A 24,112-nucleotide genomic window follows, 5' to 3' on the forward strand; every position below is an offset into this window, starting at 1 on the left:
TGCTGGTCTAGCATACAGTATAATCACATGTATATGTATCCTCTACCAAAATTATTTTGTATTATTTTACTTATAATACCACTGACTTTCATTTAACTATACCAGTGCAGTGAGTAAAAATTTGAAGTGTTATAAATGAGGTGAAAGAAAGGGCAGAAAATTACGGTCATTAAAAAAATTAATTTTAGGTATTTAGCGTTTGATCTATTGCCATTTAAATCATTTTTTCAAATAGAGCCATGGGAGTGAGACTTGCAAGTGGAATGATGGCAGTGTCCCTGATCCCAAGGTCAAGAATCTAAGACGATATATTGTTATTTTTTTAATTGAAGTGTAGTTGATTTAAAACACTGTGTTAATTTCTGTTGTGCAGCATAGTGATTCAGTCATATATATATGTGTGTGTGTATATATATATACATATTATTTTTCAGATTCTTTTCCATCATAGTTTATTACAAGATTTTGAATATTTCCCTGTGCTATACAGTAGGACCTTGTTTTATCTGTTTTATACATAGTAGTTAGTATCTTCTAACTCCAAACTCCTAATTTATCTCTCCACTCTCCTTCCCATCCCCATAACCACGTTTGTTTTCTATGTCTATGAGTCTGTCTCTGTTTTGCAAATAAGTTCATTTGCCTCATTTTTTAAGATTCCACATATAAGTCGTATCATATGCTATTTGTCTTTCTCTGACTTGCTTCATTTAATGTGATAATCTCTAGGTCCATCCATGTTGTTTTGAATGACATTATTTCATTCTTTTTAATGGCTGAGTAGTTTTCCATTGTATATACGTATACCACATTTTCTTTATCCAGTCATCTGTCAATGGACATTTAGTTTGCTTCCATGTCTTGACTTGGCCCTTGTAAATAATGCTGCTTTGAACACTGGGGTGCATGCATACCTTTGAACTTGAGTTTTCTTCGCATATATGCCCAGGGGTGGGATTGTTCGATCATATGGTAAGCCTATTTTTAGTTTTTTAAGAAATCTGTATACTGTTTTCCATAGTGGCTTCACCAATCTACATTCCCACCAACAGTGTCCACAGTCTCTCCAACATTTATCATTTGTGGACACTGTAATGATGGCCATTCTGACAGATGTGAGGTAATACCTTATTAGAGTTTTCTTTTGCATTTCTCTGATGATTAAAGATATTGAGCATTTTTTCACAGGCCTATTAGCCATCTGTATGTCTACATTGCAGAAATGTCTGTTTAGGTCTTCTGCCCATTTTTTGATTGGGTTGTTTCTTTTATTGTTGTTGCATGAGCTGTTTTTACATTCTGGAAGTTAAGCCCTTGTCAGTCACATTCTTTGCAAATATTGTCTTTTCTTTGTGTTTGAGGTTTCTTTTTCTGTGAAAAAGCTTATAAGTTTAATTAGGTCCCACTTGTTGATTTTTGCTTTTATTTCCATTGCCAGAGCTAATGTGAAGATTCTCCTCGGAACACATCCATCATAAGATCATGTTGGGTCAGAACCAGCTTCTAATATCTGCTTGATTATTGCCAAGGGAGACAGGAATAAACAGAATATGTACTCTGGGGGGTTTTATTGTAAAAATATTTAAAAATCTGTACCATGCCAAAAAGCAATTATTCAACAGTGTCTGACTTTATCCCCTTGGGACTTACAGATAATCCAGAGCTTCAAGCCATTTTCTTTGGTGTATTCCTAGTAATCTATTTAGCTAGTGTTGTGGGTAATCTTGGTTTGATTGTGCTAATACAAGTCAGTCCTCAGCTTCACATACCCATGTATTTTTTTCTCAGCCATCTGGATTTTGTTGATTTTTCTTTTACATCCTCTGTCAACCCCAACACCTTGGTGAATTTCCTATGTGATTTTAAAAGCATAACATTTTCTTCATGCACCCTTCAGGTGTGCTGTTTCATCACATTTGTAGTTTGTGAGCAGTATTTGCTCTCAATCGTGGCATATGATAGGTATGTGGCCATTTGCAGCCCTTTACTCTATGTCATTCTCATGCCTAAAAAACTCTGTAACGGAATCATCACTAGCACGTATGTTTATGGGTTCAGTGTGGGTCTTGTACAGACAGTGGCAACATTCCAGTTGTCTTTTTGTGGCTCCAATATGGTCAATCACTTCTACTGTGATGATGTGCTCCTGGTTGCTCTGGCCTGTTCTGACACTCAGGTCAAAGAGCTGATGTTGTTAGTCATCGCTGGGTTCAATACGCTCTGCTCTCTACTGGTCATGATCATTTCCTATGTCTTCATCCTCCTTGCCATCCTGAGGATCCATTCTGCTGAAGGAAGACAGAAAGCCTTTTCCACCTGTGCTTCCCACCTGACCTCCATCACCATATTTTATGGGACAATCATTTTAATGTACCTACTGCCCAAGTCAAGCCATTCTCTGAACACAGATAAGTTTGCTTCGGTGTTTTATGTGGTGGTGGTTCCCACGTTGAACCCATTGATCTATAGCTTGAGGAATCAGGAAGTAAAAAGTGCACTGAAAAGAATTACAGAGAAGTTGTTTGGCTGTCAAGTAACAGAAAAATCATTGGACAGGGAGGCATCAGAAGACAAGGAATTGTGGCTTATTTAGAGTCACCATGCTGATAAATGAACCAACTTTGTCACTTCCAGTGCTCAGATCCACTCAGAATATGTCTCACCCACTGTTTCATTCTTAGTGATTTCCACGTGAAACACATTTTGTAAATTTTGAGTTACTGAATTATAAAAGGGAAGAGAAAAAAAAGAGAGAGACAGAGAGAGATCTTAATCCTGTTTGACCACAAAATCCTCTTCCTCATTAAAGAAGCAGTATTGGAAAAGAGAGGCTTTATCTGAATTGTGTCATCTATTGAGAAATCTGCATTGTACTGAAATGGTAAATCAACATCTGGTATCTTATGTTTCAAGTGTGCTGTGCAGGTAATCTTGAAAGCATGTTGATGCTTAAGAGCAGGGATATTTGGTTTTAACATTCTAGACACCCTTCCTAGCATTCCACTTCCTGCAACTCAGCTACAAGGGTAGCCTGACATTGAACACTTGGTGCCACTTATGCTGTGTCAGTTTAGTTCATTGGAGCCATTTCACACCATTTTAAATCATAACCTGTTCTATATAAGTGTGTGATTAGGAACGTGGATCTTCATTCACACAGTTTGGCTAACAATTTTAGCTTTTCCAAGTAATAGCTGTTATCTTGGGTAAATTATTTCACAGTTCTGTTTCTTAGTTTCTTCATCAGCAAAAGGAGGTAATAATTCCCTTTGTCTTGGACTAATTGTGAAGGTTAAATAAGCCTACAAATATAAAAGGCATCACACAGCTCCTAGCAAAGAGCAAGCACTTCACATATGTTGACTCACACCAAAAGAGCAATATTAATTATTTAAAGCATTGTTATTGTGTCAATGATCTCTTTTATTTGGTTTCAGGTAGTAGTCTTTTTTTTTTTGAGAAACAGTTGACAACATTACATGCTTTATTTTAGAATCAACAAAATGAAAATATAAAAGCTAACAAGTTATTTTATTGTAATCTTTAAAGCAATTTAATTATTTTTAATTTCTTTTTGTGTGTGTTTATAAACATATTTTTAATGTATTTTTATTGAAGTACAGTCAGCTTACAATGTGTCAATTTCTGGTGTACAACACTACACTTCAGTCATATATGAACATACACATATTTGTTTTCATATTCTTTTTCACCATAAATTACTACAAGATATTGTATGTAGTTCCCTGTGTTATACAGTATAAACTTGTTGTTTATCTATTTATGAACATATTTTAAACTGAATTTTTGAGTCCTTCATTTCTGCTATTAAAATAAGCGTATTTTTTTCTTGAAAAAATATTAAGCTGCTTTTGTTACATTTAGTAAAATTGCCTTAATAAATTATGCATTTATTTAGTTTCAAACTTTTCAAAGTAAAAATAAAGCTACCATCTACTGAATGTCTTTCTGTGTGTCTGGTGCTGAATGAAATGCTTTAAATGGACAGTCTCAGTTAATTATTTATAACAACCTACTGAGATAGATATTTTAAAAATAAAGAGATCCAAAACAATTTATGTAATTTATTAGTGAACATGTAGCTAAAAACTAGGGAAAAACACAAGATTTGTGTTTAATTTTGTTAAATCTCAGTTTTCACAAAATAAGTGAAGAGATGATGCAGGTGGAGAGCCTCTGCCACATACATGGTCACCTTTTCCCTTTACTTTCTTCTCCAGAGTCCAGTACAACATGAAGGGCCCATTTGTAGTGCCAGATTCAGGCTCACATACCTTTCAACTTATTTTCTAATTGAAAGATTAACTTAAACCTAGTTTTTGGATGACATCTTGTGAATCACCCATTTTTTCTTAGTTTTTAAAATTGTGTAAAGATGTGGAAACATCGATTCAATTAGTGTTTAAACATTGCTGTTATAAATATTATGAAGGAAAAAGATAAAATGAAATTCCAGAAAACTGGTGTTCCTCAGTGAGGCATTAAGATTCTGTAGGTCTGAACTTCTTTACCTCTAAGAGAGTCTGGCTTTGCTGCGCCTGTGGGCCTTGTATGTGATATGTGATAGGATGTGTGTGGATAGCTGTCTATATACATATACACTCACAAGACACAGTATGGTAAATAGAAGTACCATGTTTCTCTGTCAAAACTGTTTTAAAACGTTGAGAATTCATTCAAGTGACAAGATTTGAAAAGCACCTCATGGCAGCATAAATGAGTTATTTACAAATTAGTCTCAGAAGAAGTAATCTCCTTGTACTGCAGACTTCAAACAGCATTTTATATAGTGACTGTAACTGTAAGCATCTCCTTCTAAAATGGTAAAATAATAAGATAATACTAAGTGACTAATTTAACTATTTGTATGAAGTGTCAAAATAATTAAAGCATGTCAAATCACTAATATTTTCATATCATGATCCTATAAGGGTGATTGAATAAATGATATTATAAACAAAGGTTATTTCTATTTGAACAATATGCAAATGCATCAATTATTTATTTTAAAACACAGTTTCTTATAAACCATGTTCTTCCACTTATATTTTAAAAAATCCAATAATGACATTTTTAAGTCCAGATAATCTATAATACTCATAGTGGTTAAGAAAACAAAATTCAGAAAGGCTTGCATTTGCATTTAGAATTTTCATATTACTAATTATGTAACCTTACAGAATTTATGAAAAATCGAAACCCAGAGGTGAAATCTTACCCAACTCTGAGATTTGTTTTATTGTAATAAGTAACACTACTTGATTCAGTGCCCAGCAGGTAATAGAAACCTAATCAGGCTTTTCCTTCTTACTTAAAGAAGTAAATTTTTGAGAGCTCAATGAATTATTTTTCAGTTATACATAACAAACACTTATATAGCAAACAATTACATAGCATTTATTATCACAGGATATTGCTATAAGTGTTTTATAAATATTAATCTGTTTAGTCTTTAAAACCAAACAATGAGTTGGGTCTTATTTATTTTCCAAAAATGGAAAGAGAGTCACAGAGTTCAGATTCATTGCCCAAAGCTGCACAGTCAAAAAAGGAAGAAGACACAATTCAAATTTAGGCAGTCTTCGTTCCAGAGTCCTCAGTTCTAACAAAGACACAGTGATGCCCTTGCTTGGGATACATGTATGTATATTTGAGACCATGTTTGTGTTTCTATTCAAACATAATTTCACTGCTCTCTAAAGGCTATGGTGTCCTGAACAGGACTTGGAATCAAACTGACTTTCCAGAATTGGCCAGGGACCTGGTAGATAATATCAAAGCCACATTTCCAGTTGATTGGGAAAGAATTACAAGAAATGTCAGAAAGAGAAAACTTGATTCATTTACCTTCTTGTATTTAATAAGCTATTATTACTATTATTTTCTTAATTTTAACATCTTTACAGTTTCACAGCCTTTCTCCAAGGCTTTCTTGAAAGGTGTCTCTCACTTCTTTGTTTCTTAGGCTGTAGATTAAGGGGTTCAACATGGGGATCACCACCATGTAGAATATCATGTTGTCTGTGTCCAGGGAGTGGCTGGATCTGGGCTGTAGGTACATGAATATCAGCGTGCCATAAAAGTCAATGACAGCCACCACGTGGGAGCCACAGGTAGAAATGGCCTTGTGTCACCCCTGGGTAGAGTGAATCTTCAGGATGGCAGCAGTGATAAAGATGTAGGAGGTGAGGACAATGGAAGAGGAGCAGATCATATCAAAGCCAGCAAAGGCAAAGATCAGAACTTCCCTCATGTGTCTGAGCAGAACAGAGCCAAGAGAGGGAGGTCATCACAGTAGAAATGATTAATAGCATTGGGGCCATAGTAAGTCAGGTGGAAGGTGATAATGGTATGGAAGAGGGTGACCAGAAAGCTGTATATGTATGGAACCACCACTAGTTGAATGCAGACCCTCTGACATCAGTGTGGAGTAATGCAGAGGTCTACAGATGGCCACATAGCGATCATAGGCCACGGAGGCTAAAAGGAAACACTCCTTGATCATGAAGGTGAGAAAAAAGCACAGTTGTATTGCACAAGCATGGAAAGAAATCATATTGTGTTCCACAATAAAATTCACCATCATCTTGGGAGTGATAGCAGAGGAGTAACAAAGGTCAACAAAGGCCAAGTGACTGAGGAAGTAGTACATCGTTGTCTGGAGCCAAGCATCCATCCTGATCAAGGATATCAAGCCAAGGTTGCCCAGCACTGTGACCAGGTAGATGACTGAAAACCCACAAAGCATGGGGCCTGAAGCTCCAGCCAGTCTGTAATTCCACTGAGAATGAATTCAGTGACATGGGTGGCATTATCTTCAGCCATTGAGTTTGATGAAGGCTTCAGATTTTGCTATAAGGTGAAGAGCAAGAATGGTATTTTTTATGGCCTGTGCCAGTGTTGGGGGAGGTGATCACTAGCATCTTCTAGCCTTGAATTTTGTTACCTTGTGGGCAAAAAGTACACCTTAGCTCTCCAACGACATGCCATTCTTGCCCCAGGGAAAGAGATCTTCACTCTCAGAATACAACTCTTAAGCATTATTTTGTTTTGTGATTTTAGAAACTACAGAAGAATGTTGGTTAAACTTAAATATTATCTGAAAGAAAGCACTTGAGACAGCTACCAGTAATATTTCAGTGGTTTTGGTGCCCCTAAGTTTTCTATGCACATATAAATACGGCAGCACAGCATAAAAATACATAATTTATAAATAAAAGCAAATTTATATTGCCCAGTTTTTCACTTTTGTGCACGTTCCAACAGTTTTAAAAATTTTCAGAGTGATCTGTGACTGACTCACTTTCTTGCATCCCTTCCCTTACAGAGTAAGGACTGGATGATGTAGAAGCTAAAAGGAAATTAACAAGAAGTCTGGGAAAACATGCAAATTTATCTGCATAAAAATTAAGGAGACATGTTTTGCTTTCCAATTCAAAATTAACCACACTTTGAAGTTTGTTGCCCAAAGAGTTAACGTTAAGTTGTTTATTAGATAACTTATTCTAAACTTCATGTAGATAAACCCCTTTCCCCATAAATATGTGTCAATATATTTCAAGGGCTTGTGATACCCAAAGACTTGTTCTAGTAGATTTCACTTTTTAGCAACATATCCTAAAGAACAGCCAGTTGTAATCAAACTTCTATGGAAACATATACAGGTGGGTAGAGTTCTTGATGAACACTTCTGAAAAATTGCAATTATTTTTATTTATGCCAACTCAGAAAAAAAAAGGACTAATCTCATTAAGCCCAATGTTAGTCTATTTGAAATTTATTTTTGCCCCAGCTTTATTTTCCCATCAAGTGGAACCATAATATATTAACAAAGAAAGGAGCCTTGAAACATCATCACGTCGAACTCCTTCATATTTTAATTTTATTTATTGCTACTATAAGTATTTATCTGTTGCTGCTGAGGACTGCCCTTATCAGATACTCTAATTTGTGCAATACATGAATTAACTTACGATTGTCTTTTACTGAGAGTATGATGAAATTCTATCCCATCATCCCTGATTAACAATTGAAAAAACCAGGCTTAAAGCTATGGTCCCAGAGATCACATGGTATAGTATGGGGGTGATCAGATTTGTCTGACTGCAAAGCCCATATTCCTAAACAGCAAACTATGCTGCCCAGTGTGCAACCATCCTGGCAGATATATCCATTTGTCTATAGTATGAACCTAACGTTTCAAGCTTAGAGAAGACAAACATAACACCTGTAATTTCTTAAAGATTGCTAAGCTTTCCATGTACTTTGCCAAGGTAAAACTGCAGAAGCCTGAGCGTCTAAAAAGTTATTATGTCATTCTGTCCCTCCTGCTAAATAACTGTTTCTCTCACGAGTACTCTGAATTAAGGGTTCTCTTACAGGGCTTGCACATACTCAATGTGTTCTCACAAAGTCTTTTATATCAATTCCAGCTGTGAAGACATGGTTTGACTGCTAGTTGAGAATAATGAAAAGGCTACCACACAATGGAAAATTTAAGCAGACCACCCTTGCTGAAAAATGGGGTCAGAGGAAGAGGTTGATTTATATTTATCATAATATTTTACTTAAAATAACAAAGGCCACCTGTGCATTAGTTTCTTTTGTTTTCTGATTTATGTAATTTCAGGATTTTTCGTGGTTGCAACATACATGTCAAATCAGCTGAGTGAGAAAATAAATGCACCAACGAGAACATTAGCTATGGTAGGCACTTACTATTAAGGGGGATATTTAAGCAGCAAATGAAGCAAACAAAAATGAAGTTTATATATAATGGAGTTGCATGTTAAGCTGGAGTTTGTATTCTAAATTTAAAATACTTAAAAGTTACATAGAAACAGTTACCTATGAAAACCTTTAAAAGGCTTATAGACTGCAGCATTTATGATTTTGCACCTACTCGATGACTTTTTAGATTATTTTATTAATTCCTCTATTTTTAAAAGTAATGTTTCTTCATAGCCTCCAGTTAGTTTCTGCAGATTGCTCTGGAGCAGTTACCACCCCAAAGCCTCACCATTTATTCAGTCATTTCCACACTCTGTCGATTTTGAGGGACATCCTTAAAGTATTGACACCTTTGATGTCAAAGTATTTTTAATGAGCATGATGTTTCTTGCTCATTGTATCTTTCCATAAATGAGTTTTGCCTCAAATTTTATGGCACATTGAAACCACCTATAAAGTTGTCAAGATCCTAATATCCAGGCACCCCTCTGCCAATTTAATCAAAACATCTGGGTAACATTCAGGTTTCAGTGTATTTAAAGCTACCTGGTCAGTTCTAATGATAGCCATGTTTGAGAATCAGTAGTCAAAAGAACAAACTCAGCAGCTGTGTGAACAAAAAATACTGCAAACCATGTCAGTAAACAGAGAATGCTGAAGCCATCGAGTCATCAGTGACTGCCACCACCCCCCAGTGGGGACAGGCCTGCAGCCCAGCCTCTGCAGCCACTCACAATGGTGCCCTCTGAGCAGACTCAGAATAAGAAAGGAGAGGATACTGGCCCTAGATAGCTAGGTGCTTGTCAAAGGAATGAATTCAGTGAGCCCAAATGTTTGCTTCCTCCCATACATAGAAAAGCGCTAAATTCTTTAACCTGAGATGCCTGGTTTTCTTTAGTTAACAGCCAATCTTTTAAGGTTCCAACTCCCTGGTCTTTGTTGTAAAGCTCCTATATAGCCTAGCCCCTCCCCTACCTCTTCAGAGCGGTCCCTCAGGGCTGCATCCTCAGAATTGTCCGCCAAATAAAACATAACGCTCAACTTTTAGGTTGTGCATTTATTTCAGTCCACAGTTTGAATGGCAGGCATAACTCACACATACTTCCAAAGTTACTTGTTTCTCTTAGTTTTGTTTGCCCAACCTATGATTGAATGAGTTCATCATGACAGTCAAATTCAACTTAGAATATACCTATTTTTTTCATATGAAAAGACTCACCAAGGATTAGGAGGACAAGAGCAGTTTTAAGAAGATTAAATTTCAAATCCCAGTCTATCCCTTCTAGATAAACAAGGTTATACTGTATAGCACAGGGAAATATACACCAAAATATTACGATAGCTCACAGAGAAAAAAAATGTGACAATGAGTGTGTATATGTCCATGTATGACTGAAAAATTGTGCTGTACTGGAATTTGACACAACATTGTAAAATGATTATAAATCAATAAAAAAGTTAAAAAAAAGAAGATTAATTTTCAGTGCCTCCGCTTCCCATGCCTGTCTCTTTGTGAAAATGATTTGCCTGAGAGCACCTATGGTTTTGGTCCTTTTGTATCTTGCCTTTTCAAAGCCCAGACTTCTCCCAGTTTACAAATGAAAATATTTCTCACTCATCTGAAATCTTATATGATTCCTTGCTCCAAGGTATAAAACTATTCAGAGTTCTAAACAATTTAGGAAAACACTCCCATCTAATTAATAAGACGAATTTCAAACAAAAGTTAAATTTATGTTTAATGATTAATCATCAAAATTGGAAGTTTATAGGCAATTTTAATCAGTTTATTCTAAAATAACTTTAATTTTAATGCAAACAGAACTATTTTACTATTATAATACATAGAATCTATAGTAACTTATGGTTACAAGAATAAAATTCCAATCAGTGTGTGTATGTGTGTGAGTTTATCTGAATTTTAAAGAAGTAAAATAAGAAATAAGGTAAAATAACCAAAGAAATACTTTCAGTAGTAAAAATAAATTACTTTTGCACAGAAATGGTTTGCACAAATAGTGTTTAACTATAAGACAGAAAAAGAAGGTCATTGAGAAACTTCCTCTTTCTTATTCTTTGCTCTATTAATCAAGAAATTTCCTAATTTGCTTACTACCTAGTGATACCATGTCCTGCCTGGTGTTCTATCAGGGTCTACAGCAGCTATTCCAAGCCAAGCATCCTTCATTCTACAGCTACATGGAGCTTGATCTCTGTACCAGAGCTTACCACCCAGCCCACAGAGGCATTGTTTACCACCAGTGCACTGCAGATGTGCAGCCCTGGTGACTTCTTCAACCATCAGATGCTCCCTCCATGTATCCCAAAACACATGCAAATAACATGACATGGCATGGGAACAGGCTGGGATGCACTGGTTTGAGTCTTATTTTTTAGAGTGCAATTTGAGGCCAAAAACCTATTCTGAGAAGCAATATTAGAGAAATGAAATACCAAGTTCTATTTTACATTAAAAATAAGAGTAAGCATACAGTCTTGACAAAGATTTTACTTAAGAAGGAACTTTTTACCTTATGTTTGGTGTTCCCAAAGACCAAAAATGGACTTAGAAAGCACTGTTATCTACACTTAAGTATACAGCCATTCTTGGCCACTCATTCCCATGAGAAAACTTTACACAGGAAATCTCACTTACACTCATTTCTAATCCATCCACCTAGAAGAGGAAGTGTTCTCTTCTGTGGGTGCCACTGCAGAAGGGAGGGTACTTCTAATTGGTTAACTCAGTAAAAAGTCATTTAATGTGTCTGTGTCTGTGTCTGTGTCTGTGTGTGTAAACGAGAGAGAGAGAGAAAGACAGAGTGAAGGGAGGGAGAAATTTGAAGATTGATGTACTATTTTAAGTACAACCAGATATCCTTTGCAAAGAACTGAAAAGGAGAGGGTATGAAAGTAAGAAACGCAACTGGGATGTTAGAGGCATTATCTCTGAAAGCAGAATGGTTCAATTAAATACCACAGCTCACCAAGGAGAGATGTGTCTAATGGGAAGCCCACTTGTTGGTGGAGGGTTGGCAATTCACTCCATGTACAAACTCCATATGACTCACTGCTTAGCCAGATCCTGGCTCCCAGAGAGCTCATTCTGAAGTTGTTTGGGTGATTTATTAGTTCCTAGATCCCTCTGAATCTAAACTTGAACCTCTAGAGATGCCTGAAAGTGGTAATATTCCCTTCCTTGTTTTTCTCGAAGTAAGATGAGTTGGACAAATTATATTGGGGATTAAAAAGTTACCTGTATCCTTGAAGGAACTATACTTCAAGTATACCAATCAATCTCCAGGAAAGTTAAAGAAGGCTATACTACAGGCTTAAAAAAAAAGAACAGTAAATTTTGGTTCGTTTGAAAAAGAAATTCAAATTATGTGAAAGGATAAGACTAGCATTAAGTTTTGGATAACTGAACTTATGAGAATATGGGCAACACCCATATTTGGTTTTTTAAGTCTCAATTTCCTCAACTGTAAAATCAAGTAAAAATGATGCATCTTTTATATTTTTGTGAATGTTAGATGAATTAATGTATGCAAATATCCCAGCAAACTCTATGATAAGTAGTTAGTATTCAAAAGGTATTTGCTTAAAAAGTAAGACAAATCAGAATAATAAATAAAATGAAGATACACCAAGAACTTACTTGAAAACCAGAGCTACTTCTACCAGTGTCAGAGTCTCTCTTGGTGAATCTACACAATAATCAAAATGCATTATTATTAATGGTGAAATCCAGCTTTTTCCACAATTTTCAAACTAGAAAACCATTTTCTAACCAATTTCAGAATATGTGTGTGTGTGTGTGTAAAACAACTACTCAGAGCAGTAGCCAAAATTCTTTTTTTTTTTTCATTATTTTTTTAAGTGGGGCAGGGGAGGTAATTAGGGTTATTCATTTATTTATTTTTTTTAATGGAAGTAATGGGGATCAAATCTGGGACTTCATGCATACTAAGCATGCGTTCTACCACTGAGCTGTACCCACCCCCTCTAGTAGTCCAAATTCTTGAAGAAATCATGCAGTTGTTTCAGTTTCTTGTACATGTTTGTTCTTTCCATCCAGCTTTTCCCTACACTCCTGAAACCATTCCTTTCTAGCCTGAGTCTCACATTATTAATAAATATAGTAAACATTTTTCCAGTCTTAGTTGGATCTCTTCTGAAAGTTGAAAATGTGTACATTATCTCACTTCCTGTCATTGATACCACAATTTCCTTGTTTTGTTTTTTTAATTGTATGAAGAACACTTAGCATGAGATCTCTGCTGCTAAGTTTTGAAGCACATAGCACAGTACTGTTAACTAGATACAGAGTGTTGCACACCAGGTTCTAGAGCTACTTGTCTTACAAACTGACACTTTCTTTTGACACTTTCTTTCCATTAAACAACTCTTATTCAACCCTCCTCCCAGTCCCTGGCAACCACCATCTGGCTCTGTTTCTATGACCGACTATTTCAGATACATCACAGGAGTAGAATAACACACCAGTTGTCCCTCTAGGGCTGGCCTATATCACCCATCATAATATCCCCCAGGTTCACCCGTGGTTTCACGCATGGCAAGATTTCCTTCTGTTTTAAGCCCAAGTGATATTTAACTCTATGTACCCATCACGTTTTCTTTATCCATCGATCCAATGATGGACATTTAGGTTGTTTTTATGTGTTGGCTATGGTGACTAGTACTGCAGTGAACATGGGAGTGAGATATCTAGATATCTATTCTAGATCCTGATTTCAATGATTTTATATATATAATGATATATTGATTATATATATATATAATCTGAAATTGGGACTGTTGAATCATACGGAAGTTCTATTTTCAATTTGTTGAGGAGCTTCTACATTGCTTTCTTAGTGACTGTACCATCGCTTCTTCTCCTAATTTTCCTCCTGCCACAGAACTTGGTATACTCTTTCTTCTCTCTTAGATAATGTCCCTACCTCCCATCCCTTTTGTCAACTCTTACTTGAGAATTCAAACTGAGCATCATTTTCTAAGGGGCGTTTTGCTGAAACCTGAACTACCTGGGGTTCTGTTATGTTTTCTCATCACTGTGCACCTCTACTTGAAAGGAATGACCACAGATTATGATTAAATGCCCTTTTGTCTAACTGTTTATTTAAGTCTCTCTCACAATAGACTGTCAGCTGTATGAGACAGGGTCTGTGTATGTTTTGCTGACTACTGATTCCCTGACTACTAACACGGTTCCTTACTGAAAAATAAATAAACAAAAAATTTGTCAAATAAGTAAACTCATATATAATTGAATACATAAACACTCTGAAAAGTAAGTTATAAGCATACAGAAAGACAACTTAGCACCAGATGTCAAGATTGTGTTCTAACCCTTGCTTTCAATTTTTTAAGTTCCCACAACTAATTACTTACATCACCCTCAATTGAAATATTTGAGATCAGCTAGTTTAATGTGATCATTTAAACAGATGAAAAAGTAAGGCTCCTCAATCTCATGTAATTACCTCTCTCCGTTTCCAGCTAGGAGTGAATAAAAGAACATCACAATCTTTAATAACCTTAGGGGGAGGGCATGGCTCAGTGGTAGAATGCTTGTTTAGCATGCACAAAGTTGTAGGTTCAAACCCCAGTACCTTCATTAAAAATATATAAATAAACCTAATTACCACCCCCCAGAAAAGAGCATAGTAATATTAGTAACATTAATATCCACAAACACTTACATAGAGTCATTCACATTGGGCCAGGCACTCTTGTAAGCAGTCTGTGTGTTAGTACACATAATGCTCACAAGAATTCTGTTATAAATACTATTACTATTTCTTTTTACAAGGGAAACACTGAAGTAAAGAGAGGACAGAGAGGTTGGGCACCTTGGTCAAAATCACACACCAAGTCACTGGAAGAACCTTGCTTGTGACAGACTCCAGGGACATAACCCTTCATTTACCCTTCTCCACACTGCTCTGCTCCAAAGCACAGTCATACCCACTGTATCTCCCACACATGCCCGGTAGCCAGATCTGGTTGGATGCAGCCAATAGAAAGGGATCTATCTGGTCTGGCACTAAAAGCTTAGCTGTAGCATTCTGCTGCAGAATATCAATGATTTCCCAAAACATGAATATGAGAAAAGTTTACGTGGTAAAGGTGGTGAAGTGAGGCAAGGCAGGATCTCTCTATAATAATGGCAGAGCACAGGCAAAACCAGTAACACTGCCTAAACCACAAAACCGTCAGACACCCTGTCCATCTGGCCAACACAAGGGACTGCTGCTCTTTACCACCTAAAGCTTTCACCTTCCTCCAATTTATCCACTATCTAAATAGGAACAATTAACATATGAACTCATTTGACATCATCCAGTTGAAAGTGTAACCATGCCTTCTTGAACCCGTTGTAAATGACCTCATAGGTTGAAATCTCTTAGAAAGCCCGGTCCCTAAGACTTCTTACTGAGATGTCCCTGTTTCCCGTGGTATGTGGGCTCCCTAGTTGAAGCAAGCAACAGCAACACAACTGTGATTAGAGGTTCCTGGTGGTCTGTGCCTGGAGAACATCAATTGATGAAATGGTGTAAAGTCTGAGATTTACTTCAAAATATCTTTGGGGGTTAATAGATTGGGCAAGAGGGCTGAATGAAACCTATCTGACCATCAGTGGACACGCTGAAGCTGGCAGCTTTTCCGGTGGGGGGGGAGTGGGGATTATTCTATCAAATCTTCTAATGTTGTACATGTTTGAAAATTTCCATAATAAAGAGTTGATTATATAATAATTAATTTCTTTAATAAAAAGATTAAAATTTGTTGAAATTTATAAGTAGCATCATTTTGGGGTTTGAAATATTAGTACATCCCTGTTGAAAGTATTATCATAGAGGCCAACAAATGTTTATTCAGGAAAAATAAGAAATGCATATTTATGGACATATATATATATATGCCTTCAAAATATTTTCTAAATGAGCAAGAAATCGTCCTTTAAAATTAATACCTCTGAATCTGACTAAGGAAGAGCTTAGAACTAAGATTTAATACAGGATATAATATATGTCAACAAACGAGGAGATTTGGTTTGTAAAGCAGAGGGTACTGGTCTTAATTCCAAAAGATAATGAATTTGGTTCTCAGTTAAAAGGGAACTATCAATCCTTTACTACGCATTCCAGATTAAAAAGACCTTTGAAGTCTGAAGCCGTATCTAACCAAACTGATTTCCAGAAACTAGTTCTTATCCACCTATAAGGCCTATCACTGATGAACCATAGATTTTTAAAAGGAAGAAGTACAAATATGTTTTACAAATAATGTGATCAGCAAACCCCAAGGAAATCAATCAATCAGAATAATTAAAACTTCCCCCCATATGACACCCAATTATAATAGAAACATAGAAAAAAACAATAGAGGAAAACTTATTTACAACAGTGTGATACCCACTATTCGTATGTGTATTGAAATAAGACATACATTAAAAATAATCAGATAAAAAGATGTTACAGAAACGACAGGCCAGCCAAGAAAAAAGCACCACTCGGAGGGTTGGAGTACTCAGATGTATTATGCTGGTGGGCTCAGAGCTTCCTCTGTACTCCAACCCTCGGAGTGGTGTTGTTTCTTGGCTGGCCTGTCATTTCCATAACAAAGACACTAAAGAATAGAATTGTTGGCTTAGAAATGATACTATAATATATTGCCGCTTTTCTTTTAGATTTTATTCAAATTAGCTCAGTGTTTGCTAAAATAACAAAATAATAACCTTCATTGTCACCCTACATAAATAACTGAAGTTAAAATTATGACTCTGTTGGAGTCTGTGCCCTCAGGTAGCTCACAGCTGAGTGAGAGGCAAGACATAGGGAACATGCAGATTACAACATAGTGTGAAAAATGTAACTGACACAAGGAAGTCACAGAGGATACTGAGAAATGGTCGAACATCCCCCTGTGGCTTGGGGGTCAGGTAAAGGGAAGATTGAGTTAATTTGGAAAAAAAAACTCTACCACAAGGTTATCTATTGTTCTTGTCGTGAGAAGATGAGAAGGAATGAGACATTTCTGCAGAACCGAAAAGCTGTGGAAAAGCATTTCAGTGACACAGAAAGTGCAAGCACAGTTAGGGAAGGAAAGACACTGTGTGGCAGGTGGGAGAGGGAAAAGCAGGGGAGTCAGGAAGACAGTCAGGGCCCTGGACACATAGCACTGTCCTTCATGTTAATGAGTTTGGACTGAATCCTATAGGAGGCAGAAACAATGGGAATGTCTTATCTACAAGATTGATACAGTCAGATATGTTTCAAAGAAATCCCTTAAACAAGATAGTGGCTTAACACTGTGGAATGACATGCAGTGAATTGGAAAGAGACTGATACACAGATAAATTAATTCAAAAATGAAATTCAGAATGAAAAAATTACATGTTACAGATGATATGCATGTATCTTAAAAATAAGAGAATTTAGAGATGCACTTATGTAGTTTACTATTCCCTGGGTTAGGTTGCTGGCCTGATAAGAGATTCATAGTTAAAGTGAAATTTTCCTTGAGAAGTGAAAAATAATTTATTTGGTTGAGATATATAAAATAATGTAATGATAAATGCATATTTATATATGTATGTGTTAGAGCAGGCAGATAGCTAGATATGAGCAGAGAAAGGGGGACACAGACCAAATGGCAGGAATTGGGCAGAAAGGAGGGACACAGGCCAAATGCAGGAAACCACACATCATGTGAGCAGCAGGGATCCCTGGGCAGAGAAGGAAAAGCAGGAACCTTGGGGCTGATAAGGGATCATACTTTTTGGGGTGACAAGTGGCCTGGAGAAGAACAAAGAATGGTGAGAAAAGGCAGGAATTTCTAGTGTCTGAATGTAACCTTTTGCTCCTTATGCCATCATTTCAATAAAATTAGCCTTGCAGATCAGAAGTATGCATCATGCACCAACACCATGACACTTCTGATCCAGACTAAATAAGGACAAAAATCCCTCCTCCCTTTGGGAAGGTGGAGTTGGGATGATAATCAGGGAATATGACCCCAAACCCTTTCCTCCCCAGTGAATATTCCATCCATTTATTTTTGCACCTCATGTAACTAACTTGCCAAAGAAACCCCGGGCAGCCACTCCCCTGAGCCTGCCTGCTCTCCCCTGAGAGTGTACTATCTATCCTTTAATAAATCTTCACTTTACCTTTTTTAACCTGTAAGTCTTGTCTTTGAATTCTTTCTAGGATGGGACAAGAACCTGGAACACCGGTTGCATCTATCAGCAACATGTATGTATTTATCTATCTACCTACCTAAAGCAATATTCATACTATTACTACGAATAAGAGAAGTATCCAAGATTTTTATTATACATACTAAAAGGGACACTATAATAACACATTCTTGAGAATTTTAGGGTTACATTAATTTTGAACTATATATCCATTATGCAGCTCCAACTTGAATCTTGATTCTATCTAACACATTCATCAGTTGTGACTTGAGACACATTATTTAAATTCTGTTAGCTTCCCTTATCTGAAATGGGGGAACATTTTTCAACATTATAGTGTTTGCGAGGAATCATGATGTGCTGTATGAAGAACTTTTTGATGCCTGGCCTGGAACTTGATAAACACCTAATGAACTTCAGGCACTGTTGTCACGATTGTCATCATGATCATACTACACCTAATCATCAAGCACCGTCAGGTTGCAGTTTGCAAAGTAATGTAATAACTATTAAAGGTTTTCTCCTCAAACTTGCCTTGTGCTGTAAGTAGTATTTTTATTTCTTAATTGAGGCTCAGAATTTATGACTTTCCCAAGTGCACATGGGGACAGAGTAGACAAGCCTGAGTGAAAACTCAGATCCTGCTCCAAATCTTCTCTTCCCACTGCTTTCTTGTCTCCCAGAGGAAAGAGATTCAAGGCTGAGGAAACTGCTGCCCCTGAGGAATCAGATGATGATTTCAACAACACATTCAAACTACACGGCACAGTCATTAATCTGGGGTTGAAACGTCCCATTTGTCGAGATTGGTTTCTGTTAATATGTCCCCAAGAAAAAGCCGAGAAATTCATTGTAATAAGGCCCCTTGAAACTGATTAGCAAGTAAATTCACTTTTAGCAATTCACAGTAGGGAATTCTGTTGGCAATGAAGAACTTTCTAATAAGACCCAGAGACTTTCATCATTAACACGAAAGCAATGACTGACTTCAATTTCTCTTTACATAATAATCAGCAATTATTTAATTAAAATCAGCAGGAGGAGAATTACAATTGCTACAAAACAATGGCATTGTTCTTAATTTTCCCACATATTCTGAACTTTTGCAGCCTGACTAGAAATGGAAATGCTAACCTAAGTTTTTCCACATTATACAGCACGAGCGAGCAATAGACATTTGGGAATTTCCAAATTCTGTGGAGAGACACTGCGTATTGACCAATTCTCCAAAATTTGGAAATTTAATCACATATTAAAATTTTTCAAATTTGGTGTCAAACTACTATTTTTTTCACAGTTAAGGTTTTTGATGTATGTTATGGGTGGAAAGCCCTACTAGAATGCATGTAAGGATACTGATGGATTTAATCCTTCCCTGAATATAGAAATCCAAAAATGTCTGAAAGGCAAAGGTCTACTCAAATGGAAATAAGATTGCAATAGCAAATGTGAAATACATCTTCAGGCAATATAAGACAGCATATACCACATGTGCACAGTTTGGATGGAGGTGATGGTCTGTGAGCTGTAATAAGTGGGCAAAGGGTTGGCTTCTGCATACCTTCGGAATATAAATTATAAACTGAACTATGATAAAGTGCTTATTACTCTGGTTTGATCATTTTCTAAAGAAATGAACAGGACACAAAAAATCTTATCACAATCAAATCCACTGATGTGGAACCCCCAGATTGAAGGTCCGACTGCCCTATGCAATTGTGAATGAGGGACTTGAGCATCCACCCGTTTGGGCAATGATGCACTGGGGGAAGGAAGAGGTGTCCTGGACCAATTCCCCATAGAAATGAATTGCTGGAAAAAATTCATTATAAGAAGTAAATTGTCGTATACTCTGATTACAATTTAATAATATACAAAAAAAAAAGAAAAATGAAAAATGAATTGTCCCCAAACCTAAAGAGCAGTTACCTCTAGAGAATTTTTTCATATATTTCTGTATATCAAATTTTGTAAACAGCTAACATAAACCTTGAGGAATGTAGGGTTAGGGGCACCAACCCCTCCAGATGGAAAATCTGTCTATAAGCTTACAGTAGAGTTGCACCTGCAGCTCCACACCTGCAGAGCCACCCGACCTCGGGAGGTGTAGTACTGGAGTAGGATTTATTGGAAAAAATCTCCTAAGAGTGGATCCACACTGTTCACACCTGTGTTGTTCAGGTTTCAAATATACTTTCTTTTTATCCTAGAAAAAGTATGTATATGTATATGTATTTTTAACAAAATAAAGGATATATAAAAATGTCCCATACCTATCAATACTAATACTCCAGGGTTTTTTAAAATATATACAGGAACTGGTTGATTTTATTGAATCAGAATCCCTTTGGCTGAGAAGATCACAGGGAATGGAAGGGACAAATGAAAACAAATGATGACAATACATTAAAAGTGGTTGTAATAATTGAATTGCTTGCCTTTTGTTTTTGCTTTTCTTTGTTTTGCTTACAGCAATTGAACTGGACATACATAACCAAGGACTAGTGATTTCATGCTGACATTATTCTAGTTTCAAACATAACTTAAAGTTACCTTTGTTTTTACCAGCTAATCTTCATCTAATTGGAACTTTCTAATCATGACTGCACACTGGAGGCTGCACAGTTGCACTCTGGTGCACTCACATTGGGGGAACACTCGGAATTAACTCTCAAAAGAATCGAGACTGCATTATATAAAGACCTGGAGTACTCATTCACATATCCCGAGTATCTGAGTGAGTCCTTGGAAAGGAGACCCCTGGGGAAACATTCAGGGGAAGATTTCTTCCACATGCTGGTAGGTTAAAAAGTGCTGCTGTCGGTCATTACCATAGCACCTTATTTCCAGGCCATCCACAATCTTCCCCTATTTAAAACAAAGGAGATGGCCCTGGCTAGTTCAGCTCCAACTAGATGAAGCTGACGTCTCTTCTCAAGAATGAAACACCTTTCTTAAACCTCCCCAAATGAAATATCTTCTTCAACTACTGCCTGAGACTTGGGTGTCCTTTAGAAGAAGGACACACATTTTACCTGTTGATAAAAAGTCAGAAGTCAAATCCTCTGATAAAGAGCCTTTGTGTGTGGGGGAGTTGTCTTTCTCTCACGGGGAAGTGTTGATGGTTTAATATCTATCACAGACATTCATGGGTCAATTTGAAATTGATGAGCATGTCTGGGTTTTGCAAGTTTTTTCTTTAATTACAAAGGAGAAAAATAAAAAAATAAGCCTAATTCCAATGTATGCACAAAGAAAAGTGACTCAATACCAACACTCCCACTAATTACCCCTAAGACATCTGAAACGATATTTATAGTGGAAGACCGAGAGTGGGACCAGAGTCAATATGTTGCCATGGATGGCAGTGAGCACATGGCGGCCAAATCAATGTTTTCTCATTTCTTCTTCCATTCTATTCCCAGAATAGTGAGCTATAGCACTGTAGCTGTGTTAGGATCCAGTTCAGGAAAACAAGCCAGTTCAAACACACCTCTCACAAGGTAGGTTTTGACTTCACTAAGTGGAAAGTAAATGGATGGAGGGAAATTTTGTTTTCATGTCAGGTTTTAAATATGCACTAATATGTAACTATGCATATGTGTGTATATATGCATGTATCTGTATGTATATGTGTGTGTTTGTGTATATATGTATGTGCATGTTTGTGTATGTATGCATATATATTTTTTGTTTCTTGTTTTTAGAGAGTACATTAGGTACAAGTAATAGTATTAAGATGATTCAATAGAGAGAGAAGAAAGAAATTTAAAGGAATAATTTTCTGACCACTCTCAGTGAATTGTTAGAAAAAAAAAGTTTCCCTTTGGACAAAATGTTTGAGGAGAAAACAGGAATTATTTTTTCTACTTTGTACACTTTTTTAACTTGATAAGGATGATAATTTTTTACTTTATTACATTCCTCTTGAAATTAGAGTTAGCTATTTATCTTCCTTTAGAAGTTGAAAGAGGCATCTAATTCACAATGACACATCGTACAAGTAGAACAGCATAAGGCAGGAGTCTCACTTCCTCACATTTTCTTTTTCTCTCATCAAAGAGATTACCACCTTTTAAAAGGAGGAATGTAGTTATAATCACTGAAAACTTAACAGAGATTGTAGAAAACATTCTTGGTTATAAATGTCATAAGTAGTTAAAATGCAACATGGCACAACACTTTAATTTTGATAACTATACTTTAAAAAACAAATTAAAATATCTACTCAAAAAGGCAATAAATTACTACATTAAGGTTCTGCTCTACCAAGAAGAAGATATAGGAGCAGGAATTAAAAAAATGGTTTCTTCTCTTTATTCAATATAATTGAAAATGGTCTGAATCTAAAATATTAAATATCTTTTCAAACATATGGTTCATCTTTTCATCTTCACTCTGCAGACTTTAATTGGTTTATTTTTATCAGCACTCAACTTTGACCTCATAAAATTATGAACAGCCAGAGAGGAGAGTTTCAAATGGGATGTGCTTGTTTGTTCTGATATTCTACCACAATGAACAATAATTTCTGAAGCTAAAACACACAAGAGTTGATGTCTGGTGACAATTTCTTATGCCCAGCAATTTTTTGGTCTTTAACTTATCTTTCTTCAGCAATTGAGTGATTGGAACAAATGACTGAAAGGAACAGCACCAGGGTGACAGAATTCATTCTTTTGGGCTCTTCAGTCCATAGAGAGATTGAACTTCTTCTCTTCCTGCTCATTTTAGTGGTATATTCTCTAACTCTGGTAGGAAACCTTGGGGTGATTTCACTAATCCAATTGGATTCTCGACTTCACACACCCATGTATTTTTTTCTCAGTAATCTGGCCTTTGTAGACCTTTGCTACTCTTCATCAATAGCCCCCAAGTTCCTGCAGACCCTCCTGACCAGACACAGGTCCATATCTTTCTATGCATGTGCCACACAGCTGGGCTTTTTCCTGAACTTATTGATCTTGAAAATGTTCTTTCTTGCAGTAATGTCTTATGACTGCTATGTCGTCATCTGCAGTCCTCTTCTCTACATGGTGATCATGTCCCCAAAGGTGTGTATACAGCTGGTAATGGGCCCCGTCTTATATAGCTTTTCTGTTGCTTTGCTCCACACAGTTGTTACTTTCCAACTGATCTACTATGGCCCCCATGTCATCAATCATTTCTACTGTGATGATGTCCTTTGATGGCCCTTGCCTGCTCAGACACCAGCCTCAAGGAGATGTTGATTTTTATCTTTGCTGGATTCAATATGATCAGTTCTTTGACCACCATCCTTATTTCTTACTTACACATTGTGGCTGCAATCCTGAGAATCAAGTCTACAGAATGAAGGTGCAAAGTGTTCTCAACTTGTGGCTCTCATCTGACCGCTGTGACTATATTCTATGGAACTCTGATCTTCATGTATCTGCAGCCCAAATCAAACCATTCCCTTGACATGGACAAAATGGCCTCTGTGTTCTACACAATAGTCATTCCTATGCTCAGCCTCATGATCTACAGCTTGAGGAACCAAGAAGTAAAGAATGCCTTGAGGAAAGCCATTGACAAATGCTATGTCCTGCCTCTAATAAACTTTAAAAAGTGACTTGCAACAAAACCTGACTTGGAACAATGCCACTTGCAGACAGACATGTTGTTTTTCTAATCTTTTGATGAAGTACATTTTTTTTTACCATTCTTTATATGAGTAAAATGATTTTGTACATGAGTTCTAGTTTTCATGTAATCGATAGTAAGATGAAATTTTTAAAAGAGTAGAATTTACATTTTTAAGAAATTACTACTCTTAGGATATGTGACACTGATAGTTTTGACCTGACTAGCTTCTATTCAACTGATAATAAGGTTTAATCAGTCTTTTCAAAATTGTTCCTGTTTTGTATATCGCGGAAGACAGAGAAAGGGGCAAGGATGGTGATGAAGTAAGTTTCTTATCCATCCCCATGTCATTCCATGCGATAGCCTCCTCCTCCAATGTTCCCTGTCTGTGACCCATCATTCCTCTCTCTGCTGCTGACCTCCACATTCACTCTAGCCACTCCCTAAAATTGCATGATTAGCACATCCTTTGAAAGAAAGTCATTTTTCACCATGTAGACATGGGAACAAGGATTAGCTTTTGGA

At 36.6% G+C, this 24,112-nt stretch overlaps 1 protein-coding gene and 2 pseudogenes across 1 annotated transcript; 2 read left to right on the forward strand and 1 right to left on the reverse strand.

Annotated features, from left to right (window-relative positions):
* Window positions 1–1,597: 1,597 nt before the first annotated feature.
* On the forward strand, window positions 1,598–2,593 carry LOC140694346 (olfactory receptor 5AL1-like). Its single transcript, XM_072957624.1, has one exon. The coding sequence runs from the start codon at window positions 1,598–1,600 to the stop codon at window positions 2,591–2,593; it is 996 nt and encodes a 331-aa protein (XP_072813725.1).
* A 3,305-nt stretch (window positions 2,594–5,898) lies between these two features.
* On the reverse strand, window positions 5,899–6,846 carry LOC140694467 (olfactory receptor 8U3-like; annotated as a pseudogene).
* A 15,771-nt stretch (window positions 6,847–22,617) lies between these two features.
* Window positions 22,618–23,573, forward strand: LOC140694554 (olfactory receptor 8U3-like; annotated as a pseudogene).
* The last annotated feature ends 539 nt before the right edge of the window (window positions 23,574–24,112 follow it).

The sequence above is a fragment of the Vicugna pacos genome, unplaced genomic scaffold, assembly GCF_048564905.1.
Source record: "Vicugna pacos unplaced genomic scaffold, VicPac4 scaffold_21, whole genome shotgun sequence".
Classification (NCBI taxonomy): domain Eukaryota; kingdom Metazoa; phylum Chordata; class Mammalia; order Artiodactyla; family Camelidae; genus Vicugna; species Vicugna pacos.

Coding starts and splice junctions, on each gene's coding strand:
- LOC140694346 (XM_072957624.1), top strand. CDS start 1,598: ATGCCAAAAAGCAATTATTCAACAGTGTCTGACTTTATCCCCTTGGGA.